The following is an 11034-nucleotide window of genomic DNA, read 5'->3' as shown; positions in this document are numbered from 1 at the left end:
TTTGTCAATTGGCTGGAATTTTATAGCCTGATTGGCCCACTCCCGTTCAACTACTGCCACCACCACCATTTACACCCCATCACGGGTCATCACCGATCATCACCCTCAACACATTCATCACCTTCATCACCTTCATCACCTTCACCGGTCATCACTAGGCCAAAAATCAACAAAAGATCCGTCAGACCAACCAAGTGGGCCGGTACTCACCGCCGTTTCACCCCTGGGCTATGGGGTCTCAGCAAGTTCCTCTCCTCTTCCCCTCTCATCAGTCACAGTCAAACCTCCCAAACCCTACGCATGACCACCAGGATGGGTACTGAAGATGAAATACCCCACCCGTGGTCACCTCTGGAATCTCGAGCATTGCAGTGGATAGTGACATGCACCGATCATCCAATAGCTCATGAGCGTCCTTCACTCCCGTCCCATGGCAAGCCCACACCTGAGTCGACGTTGTTTCCTCAGCTTGTTCAAGTCGAGGCCATTGCGCCCTCAACACTGTTTGATTCATCTCCTCCGGTCAGGCAGAACCTTGGTATGGATTGGAACGATCTCAGAGCAGAGGAAGATCCCCAGCTCTGTCAACTCGTCCTGGTCCCACACGCCACTCACCCATGGATCCTCTCCCCGTCTTCCTATCCACCAGACCTTCAAGCATACTACACCATGAACCCTCGATCCAACACTGCCACCATAGAGAGGATCCTCTCCCGAGTCTTGAAGGAGAATGGCCGACTCCATGTCCAACTCACCCGTCTCCCGGCCCATCGAAATATCCTCATCCCATCCACTATCCCGACACCAGAGCGACCATCCTATTGGGCGATCAGAGTCTCCTGCTTGATCAGCCAACAGACACAGGACACCATCTGGAACTCGGTTCATGACGCATTGGATTCCGGCTGCAAGGTCAGTGTCAAGGGAAACAGACGGACCGATGCTCAATTCCAGCCATTCCATGCCGGAGTCCTCTTTCGATCTTCCCAGCTCAACCAACCATGGGTCACCAATGATCTCCTCCAAAAGCGTGGTCCAGCCTCAGCCCAACAGGTCAGACGACAGAAAATGCTCCATGTTCTCCGATCCGTCGACAAGCTCGCCAATGGACCAGTCCAACGCGTCCTAAACCACATCGACCGACTAACATGGCGCAGACACCACGCAATCAGCACCCAGTTCAGACAAGGGCTGTAGTCTGGCAAGATCTTGACCCAAGACCTGGCCACTGATGAAGTCGGCCATGTCCTACGCTTTGGACACCTTGGGACCTGTCTCTCATTCAACATGGGGACGGCTGAGAAGCTCCATCTTGACAGGGCGGATCATTGTGCCACCTACAGTACACTACTCGTGATCGGAAAGGGACCGCCAGGATTGGGATCACTATGACGGTCAAGGCCACTTGCTTCTCCCTTCCCTCGGATTCTCCGTCCCTCTGCACCCTGGTGATGTCCTCTTCTTCCAGGCCTCGGTCCTTCCGCACCTTGCAAGATCTCTTCACGGTGACAATGCTGGACGCAAACTTGCCATCACCTTGTTCAACTGTGAACCGACGTTGAGATACCTCCAAAGCTGCCACGAGGATGAATAACGAATAACCGCCCCTTTCTGCCACACTTGCATCACTGCCTAATCTGCCGGGATCAGGAGCAATCTATAGGGCCAAATCAGCCGAAGATCCCCATAGATCTCTGACATCGGATCTCATTGGATCTCATTGGATCTCATTGGATCTCATTGGATCTCATTGGATCTCATTGAATGGCCTGCACACACCATGTCATCCCCATTGAGTTCCCTGCCTTCCTCTTTTGTCACTCCACCATGGAAGCAGTCAGCACCCCTCAGCTCGAATCTGTCCTCTGCACCCTCCTCAAGCCCTCAACCGTCGCCATCTTCCTCAACACCTCCCCAGGAGGGAGCCGATGATGGGGATGATGATGGCGATCAGGACTGGTATGGATCCACGGCCAGTGATGAGTACCTCAGTGAAGAGGAGGAACCGATTGAGGAGACTTGGTCTACATCAGTGGTTTCAAGAAGGCCGACCAAGCAATAGCAAAACAAGTATTTAAGCCGCTGTAGCCAACAGCCTTCACATGGAATGAACTAACCAAGAAAGAAGAGTAGCATACCAGAATCAGTTCAACCGTCCACATAGAGTGTTTGGGCAGAAGTATCAAGTTTTCACCGATCTGTCATATACTGACCTTGTTTCTGCAGAGAAGTGACTGAGTGCATTGGGTCGTTAAAAAAGGGACAGAGAATGCATATATGAACCGGTGAATCCTGTGTGGGCAAATGAGCACCGAACCCTTTAATGTCGGAAGCGTGACTCCAGAAACGACATTCTCCCCGTACGATGCCTTCCATATCCGGACAACCGAATGTCCGCAACCAGATACGACAGCAGTCTCACTCACTCTCTGGAGAGCTGGACCTTTCAATCGTGGAATTTTGAGCAGAACGGGACCGGCCAGCGCGTTGCAAATAGGATCGAGCGAGAGCTGATATCCATGCTTAAAATTCAAGATACATTTCAAACACCGTTTGATATTCGAAATTGGTGCAGGACTGATAGCGGACGCGGATTGTTCGCCACACAGATTGTTAAAATACGATCTTCCTGACATCGAACGAGGATAGAGCACGGAAAATGCGTCGCCCCTTTCGGGCTGTAGCATTTTTCAAATGTCTCGCTGATGGGTTGAGTCAGGGGATGAACAGATTTAGTATGTTGCTAAGGTACGCGTATACGATCCTGACATGTCGCTCATCCTATAGCGCACATGACTCCGCTTACCTCCAATTTAGAAAGCGGAGTACCATGCATGCCATTGCGAAGATCTAGTCCTGGCAACATGGCATCATACATGCGGCAAAGAGCAAGCAGAGATGGTATGACTAGGACTATCAGGTGAGATCGTGCCTTCATCTTCTCGCCTAAGCTTTCTTCTAGTTTTCTCCGACTAAACTTTTCATGACGTCCAACCTAGAGACAGAGATCTCACTGGCGAAGTATCAGTACCAAGGGCACGGCAGAGCGAGTAGAATTTCCTGACCATATGCAATCTCTGCTTCATCAGTCCACTGGTGAGCTCCATGACCGACCGGACGGGAACCCTACATCGGATACGGTTGCACAATGATCCTGAAGATGGTGAATATTAGCTCAATCGCAGTTCCTCGTTTTTACTAACGAGTCAGCAATGATTACCTGTTTTGCTCTACTCCAGCATAGAGGCTCAGTCTGACAATCCATGGGAGGTTTGTCTCCTAGATGTGCAACTCAAATCATAAGGTCTGTAGGCAAGAGCACGAAGCGCCTCTCGAGTGCATTTGAGGTGTTTGGCAGGCGAGTCTACTGAGCATTTTTAGGATCTTACAGATATCGAAACCAACGATGTGTGTGATCTAGTGAGCCGGTATGAGCCATCATAAGCTTCGCAACTGCAGAACGGCTGCGACAGCTTTGATAAATGGCAAAGACCGTAAAATCCCATACTCTTAGCGATGTGAAACTGTGCCAGATCCCAGGATCGCACCTCATGGGGTGCTATGCGACCGCTCCGCCCTCTGAGCCATTAGACCGTGCCTCACTCCAAGCGAACGGCACAATGACACACATTGAAAGCAAGTGATCTGTGATCAAGCGAGAGCGGACAGTCTCGGGAACCTGATCGGGAACCTGAGGGCACGAGACGGTATACATTTCCGCGAGCACAGGGAAGCACAACTATCGGTTAGAGAAAACTCGGTTCACTAGCCAGAATTCTGGGTTAGAGAAAACTCGGTTCACTAGCCAGAAGTCTGGAACTTCCTCTCAGTTGTGCGGCCACTGCGCTGAGAACAGGAGACTTTGACTACGGGTCTAGCCAATCACCGGATACGAGGAAGCATTGAAGTCCATTGCCTCCGCGCTGCTTCCAGGTGTGGCGAGCCCACTGGCAAAACCGCGTATCCGTGCCATGCTACACTGTTGATAAAGCCAAAGTAATAACCGATGATCTGGGTTGTTCTCCGGGCTACTGTGGAAGCGTTCGATCCCAAGCGCTTTGCCATGGTATATCCTGGCGCCAGGCAGGCTTACGTCGAAGAAATGCACATGAAGCACACCGTTCTGGGGCTATCAGCGCAGACCTTCCTCTTTCTACAGGGGAAGGTCCAAGTGCGAGCAAGTGCAAACAAGGCTTACCTTAGCGTAAAATGATACCTCCAGACGATCAAACGCTCGGTGAAGAGCTTCCTCGAGCAACAAGCCGGATGAAGGATGGAAAATTGGAGGCGCTCGGGCAGTGTCTAGAATGATACGATACAGCTATGTGACCCCGGCCCCTTAGACACGGAATAAAGTCAAGTCGTAGAACTCACGTCTTCCCGGCTTTGAATAACGATATGACAGGCTGTACAGGACTCGAAATTGACATCGGATATCAGACCTTGCGAATCTCGAACACCAACGGCGATACGGAAACGGTTCTGACATCTCAGCCCGATTACGATAAGCACGTACCTGATTGACCGAACACCTGCTTTTAGATCTTGACCGCGTAGACTGGCCAGCATCCAAGACGGGTGCAAGTCCCTTTCTGAAGTATTCCGGTCCTCTAACAAATCTAATATCCAATGAGGAATCTGCAGTGCGAACGGACTCAACGAGGTGAATCAATTTTCTCAGCGGTGGGATGACCTACCAGAAGTGCTGTAGACGTATGTAGCCGCAGTCGAAGTATCTCCCCTGCAGACGACACCCTCTTCTCTGTCTGTGACAGTCAAAGGACCCGCTTCGTCACGCTCCACTATTAGTGATAGCACATCCAACATATAATCCCAAGGGTCCACACCATAACGCTCAAGAAACTGCAAAGGGAATTCCGCAATGTACTGCCTCGAACCGGATATCCATCTGATCAGTTAGCTTGATCTCCAAGAGTCTTGGGCCGTCGTATAGGTGGCCATGGGCAGAAATGAGAATACTAGAGTGGTGTCAGATGGTACTGGAAGGAGGGGGTGATTGCAGATCTGCGGGACCTTTTATTCCGAATCCAAGCTAATTGATTTCATTTTCTCCTGGACACATCAAGTTTCGGCTAGTTAAACGACTAGAGAGCTGACCTTTTGTGTTGACGCTGTGAGCGAGAAAATATTCGAAGAGTCCGGCCGTGAGAATTGGATTGCATTTGTTCATATATATTACTCAGGTGTCAATCGTCATATATACAGCAGGGACCGGTACATATACTTCAAGCGGATCCTTTATAGTGATACTGACAGCCCGTGTGTCTAGACGCATGGCGGCAGCGTCGGTTTCCCTCTCGGGGAGTCGGGAAAAAACTCTGAGACCTGTTCTCAACGCTCAAGAATCTGGATTGGAACACGGGGCCCTCATCTTCGACGTTCGAACCTGACTCGACCGGAGCTGAATAGGGAGCTCTGGGGCCGGGGAATTGTACTGGGAAGTCGTTAGTGCTCAACATTTGGTGCCTCTCGAGGAGAGTTGAGAGCTTGTGACCTGAGCTCTATCCTTACAATGTTGATTCCACTGAGAGATCGAACCGGATCCATGTCAGGGACATAAGTCAAGGACTCCTGCCCATAGTCATCAGCAATTTGGCACCTCCAAGCACCGCCGACACACCAGGGACGCAGGTTCGAGCCTTGGGGTTCTGTCCTGCCTGGCGTCGGCGGAGTATGGAGAAATCTGGACAGCTTGAGCTTGGTAGCGGCCTTTAGATGTTGCGACTGACGTCTTCCTCAAATGACAATGAATCACGTCGCCCCATCTCTATGGAGTCGTCCATGAATCGATCATTAGCTATCTTGATCAGCAAGACAGACTTGCAAACCGCCATATTTACTTACCACCACTTGATCCTCTCCGGGTGCGGTATCAAAGTCCAAAGGCATCATTCCTGAGTCTTCCGTCCCTGGTAGTAGTGGAGGAGCTCCAAGTCCACCGCTTGAGGATGGTCCCTCTCCAGGTGCAATCTGTTGTTCCTCCCGCTCATCCATATACCCGAGCTTGACTCGCACTGCATCTGCCAAGGTTGCTGGAGAAGGTTGATGCAGCATTGTGCGGATGGCCATTTCGACTTCTGAACGGTTGATTGGCCAAAGTGACATAGGAAGGGTCCTGCAAACGTGGAACGAGGTCGGGCTAGGATAGTCAGCATATGGATGGGAACCACTTGAAGCACACAGCCACACTCACTGCGAGTCCCGCGACACCAAAGTCAGCCCTAGTTCGTACTTCATCCACCTCGACACTTCCCCGTCGGGATCCAACTCCGACTCCAAGAACCAATCTCCGATGCCTCTTCGCGTGACTTCGTCACGATCCAGATGATCGGCACAGAGGGCTGCCCAGAACCCAACGTTCTCAGGTCCTGTAGGAGATACGCGGTGATCATAGGTGTTGTGTGGTGACCAGGATGGCCTATCAGACACTGGTATGTCATCAACGATACGATCGAACAGAGAGACGAGAGGATGATCTGGTGGTAGTGAGCTTATGAATGCGGGGAAGGGTGCGGACCAAGTTGAACAACGAGGAGCTGGCATATTGCATAGTCCAGGTCGATATATGTAGATGTAGAAGAGAAATAGAGAGCCGAAGGGAAAACCTTATCCGGTGTCGCCGGTAAAACCATGTGGTCATCCCTTATTCGATGTTACCGAAAAGACTTGGTCCTCCTCCGGCCATCTTCCTCATCTAGCTCAAGCCTTAGATACCATTCTCGTATACCAACATGCCACCTCGCTCTCGCTCTCAGTCTGCTGGACCTTGAAATGTCAGGACCAAACAAGCTTCTAGAAGTCAGACTCATGACGAGGGTGAGTTTGTCCTTATCATCAGCGTCACACGCAGACGTCAAACTTCCTCTTAGACCCAAACAACTACAAGGTCATCGACATATTTGAGGGCGAAGATGAGGATGAAACGATGCCAGTAACCGTGATGAAGACTTTACCTCAGAACACCAAAGAGTCGTCGGCAGGAGCATCGAAATCGAGGGAAGGCTCGGTGCTCTCCAATGACCCAAAGCCTGCACGGAAGAAGCAAAGGACAGCTGTCAAGAGTAAGGTAGACAACATTGTGGGTACAGATGGGGTTCCATCATACCTATGTTATCTAGCGTGCAGTAGTCGAGAGAAACCCCGACAATTATCGGAAGCTCGAGCCCAAGGACGCGTGTTCAACGTGTGGAGACCGATACGAGTGTCATATCTTTGTTCCCGCAACGAGCAGCAAGATATCATGTGTTGGGTGTGGTGGGCAGGCAAGCTGCTCCCTCCAGACAAACGCGACCAGGGGAGTGATTATTGGGCTGTCCCACTTTCAAAAGGCGTTGACTGCATTGGAAGCTTTGGAGAAGGAGTTGGAAGAGGCCAAGGACGATGACGACGACGGCGACAAGGATGAGAGGATGGACACCGACGACTTGCAAATGATCACTGAAATGATCAAGAATTACAAGGCTTGGCTGAAGGCATACACATCTGATTGATGGTGAGATCTCTACCTTTTTCACCTCCGATTGACCGTCTTAGACGGCCGGCCCGTCGACTTCTCTCACGACCGTCGCTAGGATATGTACATGTCCCCTCATCTCCTAACCAATGTCCACCACCTCCACTTATTCTCTCGGCCTGATTTGCTTAGCCTGATCTGGAAAACAAATTCTCAGTGACGGGCATGGCTGACTGCCTGACAGCGATAGAGGAATCTTAGATGGAGGGAAACTCGTGACTGAGATCAGCCATTCATCGGCTTCCTGGGCCAAAATGGCTACACCAAGAAGCGATTGACGCTTGCGAAGGAATTCGTTGGATGAGGAGGCCAGGCTTGGGGTCGCCTCAGGTTGGGGCACAGGCGAGTTCTGGCTGGTATTGGCGATTTGGAGCGTTATTGGCGATTTGGAGCCTTGTGGACTCAAGTTCTAACGGGGGATGACTCCTGTTATAGGGTATTATCTCTTGATGAACCAAGCTCTTTATCTGGTGACCACCAGCATGACAGTTTAGTCTCCGACTGCAAAATGCGTGGATATCATTCTGCGCATCAAGGAGTGACTCCAGAGGCGGCCTGGCAATGAGATAAGAGACAGTACATATGGCGTACAGTGTGACGCCAATGACGAGCATGTTGTTCCGGAGAACATTCGTGAGGTAAGGTAGGCAAGAGCCTTGCATTCTTAGAAGCGAAGCTTGGACGACAAAATCCTGTACATGAGGGCCCCGAAGCCGTGGCTGTTTGTAATTTCAATGTCCCCAAGTTCGCAACTTGTCAAAGTTTGCAACTTTATTGCGATACACTTTTCGGAATGTTCGCTAGTTTTCCTCTCACCAAGTCACCAACATGTCCCCTCTTCGACTTACACGACCCCTTGGTGTTTTCATTTGACCCCACCCACTGTCTCAAGGAGGCGATAGTAGAGTCAAGGATGCATTCTGCAAGGCAGAGCAGTCGTTCAACTTGACAAACCAAGCATCCAAAGGACTGACCAAAACACCTGGCAAGTTTATCTGCTGTTCCCGCCTCAGGTCTTGACAACGGTAGACAAATTCTTCTCGGTTGATGTTTCAGACGATCTTGTGGGACGCTGCGTAGAGAAGGTATTGAATCCGTTCGATCGTCGTAAGCTGCGCATTGGCTTTCAGAGCTGATCGCCTGTAGCATCCTCGCTGAGTGTCTTGTACGCCTATGGTATATCTGGCTCCGATAAAACGTACTTCGTCCAAGGTGCCTGTCGAAACTGGGTCGCGTACATTGCCAAGGAGCTGGGAACCAAGTTTCAAGAGATCGGGATTGGAGCAGTAGAGATCAGCAAGGCTAGCAAAAGCGGCACGAAAAACCTCCCTGCTGATCTGCTTGCACAACATCCCCGGGCTGTATGAACCCTTCAGCAATGTATAATCTCATCCTCCGGGGAAATGGGCGGTTATGCGACGGTCGCTATACACCGCGGAGACCTAGACGCAGTACTGCATCTTGTCGCAGGGCGTAGGCAGACAAGGGGCACGGATAGGAACGACGCAAGCTCGAGGTCCCATTGTGTGCTTTTGTTGGTGAGTTGAATTCATTCGAGTCCAGTCGATCGTCTCCATCGAGTCGTACGGAAGACTTCAAAGCTGCAATCGCAATCATTTGCAAACTGACCGGTCTATAAGTCTACCAAAGTCCATCGGGTGACTGCAGGACTTGATGTACCTATAGATGGCCCAAGAAGGATTATTGTCGGTGAGCTGGTCTCCACCGCTGACCCGCTGATAACCGATAGACCTCGCTGGGTCGGAGCGCATGGGAGACACCGACAGGGATGCAGAGACCATTTGGATCAACGAAAGGTGAGTTAAGGATTAGTTTACTCTGACCTTTCAGCCTGGGTTCACTTGGCTCCTTTTTCCGGGACCTGGCGGAGACTGGGATGACTACAAAGAAACGTGAAAGCGAGTTGTAAGTCAGGATGGTCCGGTTAGCAGTGCTCATGCCTGTAGGACTATGCTCACTCACTATTGTATTTTGGCGTCTGCTCGCCTCTGTGTCATGGTCACCTGTCGATTCACCTCTGCCTCTCAAACTGGACACCTTGTGCAGGTCAAAGACTGGGAGAGGAAAACCGAGAGTCTTAACAAGGCAGCGTTTCATTTTGCTATCAATTGCAAGAAAGCAGTGCCACCTCCGCCAACTACAGATGAGCAGGATCTGCGGGATGAAGAGCAAATTGACGGGATGGTACCAAGTGATGACATCTGGGTAAGCAACCTCTCGCCCAACGAGCACAGATCGCTCACTTGCAACGTAGACCCTGCAAGCACGAATCGATGCCATGACCCGGACGATTGAGGCAAACGCATCTCAGCTCGATGAGTGTCTCTCCTCGTGCTCTTATTGTTTGCAGACTCCAAATACTTGCTAATGTCTAATTTAGCTCAACACGATACCGATGCCCGTCGCGAGGCGGTAAAGCTGGCCAATGTTTGCGACGAGTTGGCGGCCGCCCGAAAGGCCTTGGAAGCTCAAAATTTGGCCGAGGCTCAACATTTCTTTGGGAACACTCAAAGTCGGTTGATAAAGAGGCCAGCGTTAGCTGACGCATCGCAGTCCAAGAGGCAGTAAACAGGGCACGAGATCTGCAGCGCGAGCTTGATGCTATGAGTGCGGATTTGACTCTGGGTAGGTGCTCCGTGACAGTCGTTTTGCTCACGTCGATAGCGCAGCACGCAGAAAATACTAGATCCAAAGACGCCGAAAAGTTATTGGTCGAGGCAAGTCTCGCTTGCGGATGTGAGGTGAGCTCAACGCCGTTGAGTTACGAAAATCGAGGGAAGAGGTCAAGGCCGCCGAGAAATTGGCTCGTCACGCACAAGCTCATGTCCAGGAGCTGAAAGTAGCGAATCAACGTTTTCAAGAAGCGGCCAAGAAAGTGAGTGTGCCTGCGTTGCAAGGATATGACTGAGCCGTGCAGACGCGCCATCTTCAGCCTGAGTGCAAATGGAAAGGGGATATACAAAAGGTTATTACCGACGCCCACCGCCAGTCCCAGTTGAAGGCGCGTGTGCACCGCAAGTGAATTGTGTAGGTGAAAACCATATCCAAGCATGCACTCGTTTCGACCGAGATGAAGCGGCCGAATGGATGCGCCGCAGATCGAAGTGGCCGTGGACGATATCACTGTGAATGACTCAGCTGTAGGCCACGCGCCCCCAGTCGCTCCGACAACCAATTGGCTCTGATTGACAGGCGTATTCATCTCCTCATCAGGCTAATCCTCTAGCAGCAATAAGTTGCCGCGTAGGCTGAAGCTCCAAGGATGAATTTCGTTTCCAAATGCTTTGGGCCTGGATTTTTTGGACGACCCTGCTAGGTCGGCATATACATTGCTCTGTGCCACACAGCATTGCGGATGCTTGAAGGTCTTACTCACCCTGATTGTCAATGACCTCCTAGGAAGGGATTGAAAATTCCTCGACCAAGTCATCGATAATGGGATGATTGGTCACAAACGTTCCTTGACTCAGTCCTCTGAG

The 11034-nt window shown here is 51.0% G+C and overlaps 5 protein-coding genes across 5 annotated transcripts; 3 read left to right on the top strand and 2 right to left on the bottom strand.

Moving 5' to 3' along the window:
• Positions 1-312: 312 nt before the first annotated feature.
• BD324DRAFT_654235 (hypothetical protein) lies at positions 313-1197 on the top strand (the record flags this gene model as incomplete). The annotated part of the gene is made up of 1 exon (XM_022018771.1): positions 313-1197. The coding sequence occupies one exon, from the start codon at positions 313-315 to the stop codon at positions 1195-1197; it is 885 nt and encodes a 294-aa protein (XP_021867688.1).
• Positions 1198-4153: 2956 nt separating this feature from the next.
• Positions 4154-4657, bottom strand: BD324DRAFT_585227 (hypothetical protein; the record flags this gene model as incomplete). Its single annotated transcript, XM_022013728.1, has 2 exons — positions 4154-4321; positions 4517-4657. Coding segments are annotated over 2 exons (309 nt in total), but the record flags the coding sequence as incomplete, so codon positions are not given.
• Positions 4658-5466: 809 nt separating this feature from the next.
• On the bottom strand, positions 5467-6564 carry BD324DRAFT_654233 (hypothetical protein; the record flags this gene model as incomplete). Its single annotated transcript, XM_022018770.1, has 5 exons — positions 5467-5592; positions 5642-5704; positions 5751-5818; positions 5862-6160; positions 6215-6564. 5 exons carry the CDS (start codon positions 6562-6564, stop codon positions 5467-5469), a joined length of 906 nt encoding a protein of 301 aa, XP_021867686.1.
• An 87-nt stretch (positions 6565-6651) lies between these two features.
• Positions 6652-7511, top strand: BD324DRAFT_610692 (hypothetical protein; the record flags this gene model as incomplete). Its single annotated transcript, XM_022014213.1, has 3 exons — positions 6652-6837; positions 6980-7099; positions 7140-7511. 3 exons carry the CDS (start codon positions 6652-6654, stop codon positions 7509-7511), a joined length of 678 nt encoding a protein of 225 aa, XP_021867685.1.
• A 1426-nt stretch (positions 7512-8937) lies between these two features.
• On the top strand, positions 8938-10577 carry BD324DRAFT_610691 (P-loop containing nucleoside triphosphate hydrolase protein; the record flags this gene model as incomplete). Its single annotated transcript, XM_022014212.1, has 11 exons — positions 8938-9072; positions 9175-9244; positions 9285-9351; positions 9386-9460; positions 9502-9760; positions 9810-9876; positions 9906-10067; positions 10109-10180; positions 10220-10296; positions 10317-10430; positions 10473-10577. 11 exons carry the CDS (start codon positions 8938-8940, stop codon positions 10575-10577), a joined length of 1203 nt encoding a protein of 400 aa, XP_021867684.1.
• Between the last annotated feature and the right edge of the window lie 457 nt (positions 10578-11034).

This window comes from Kockovaella imperatae (assembly GCF_002102565.1).
Source record: "Kockovaella imperatae strain NRRL Y-17943 chromosome Unknown BD324scaffold_25, whole genome shotgun sequence".
Lineage (NCBI taxonomy): Eukaryota > Fungi > Basidiomycota > Tremellomycetes > Tremellales > Cuniculitremaceae > Kockovaella > Kockovaella imperatae.
The sequence above is the reverse complement of the archived record's forward strand: the minus strand, read 5'-3'. Positions and strand labels throughout refer to the sequence as shown.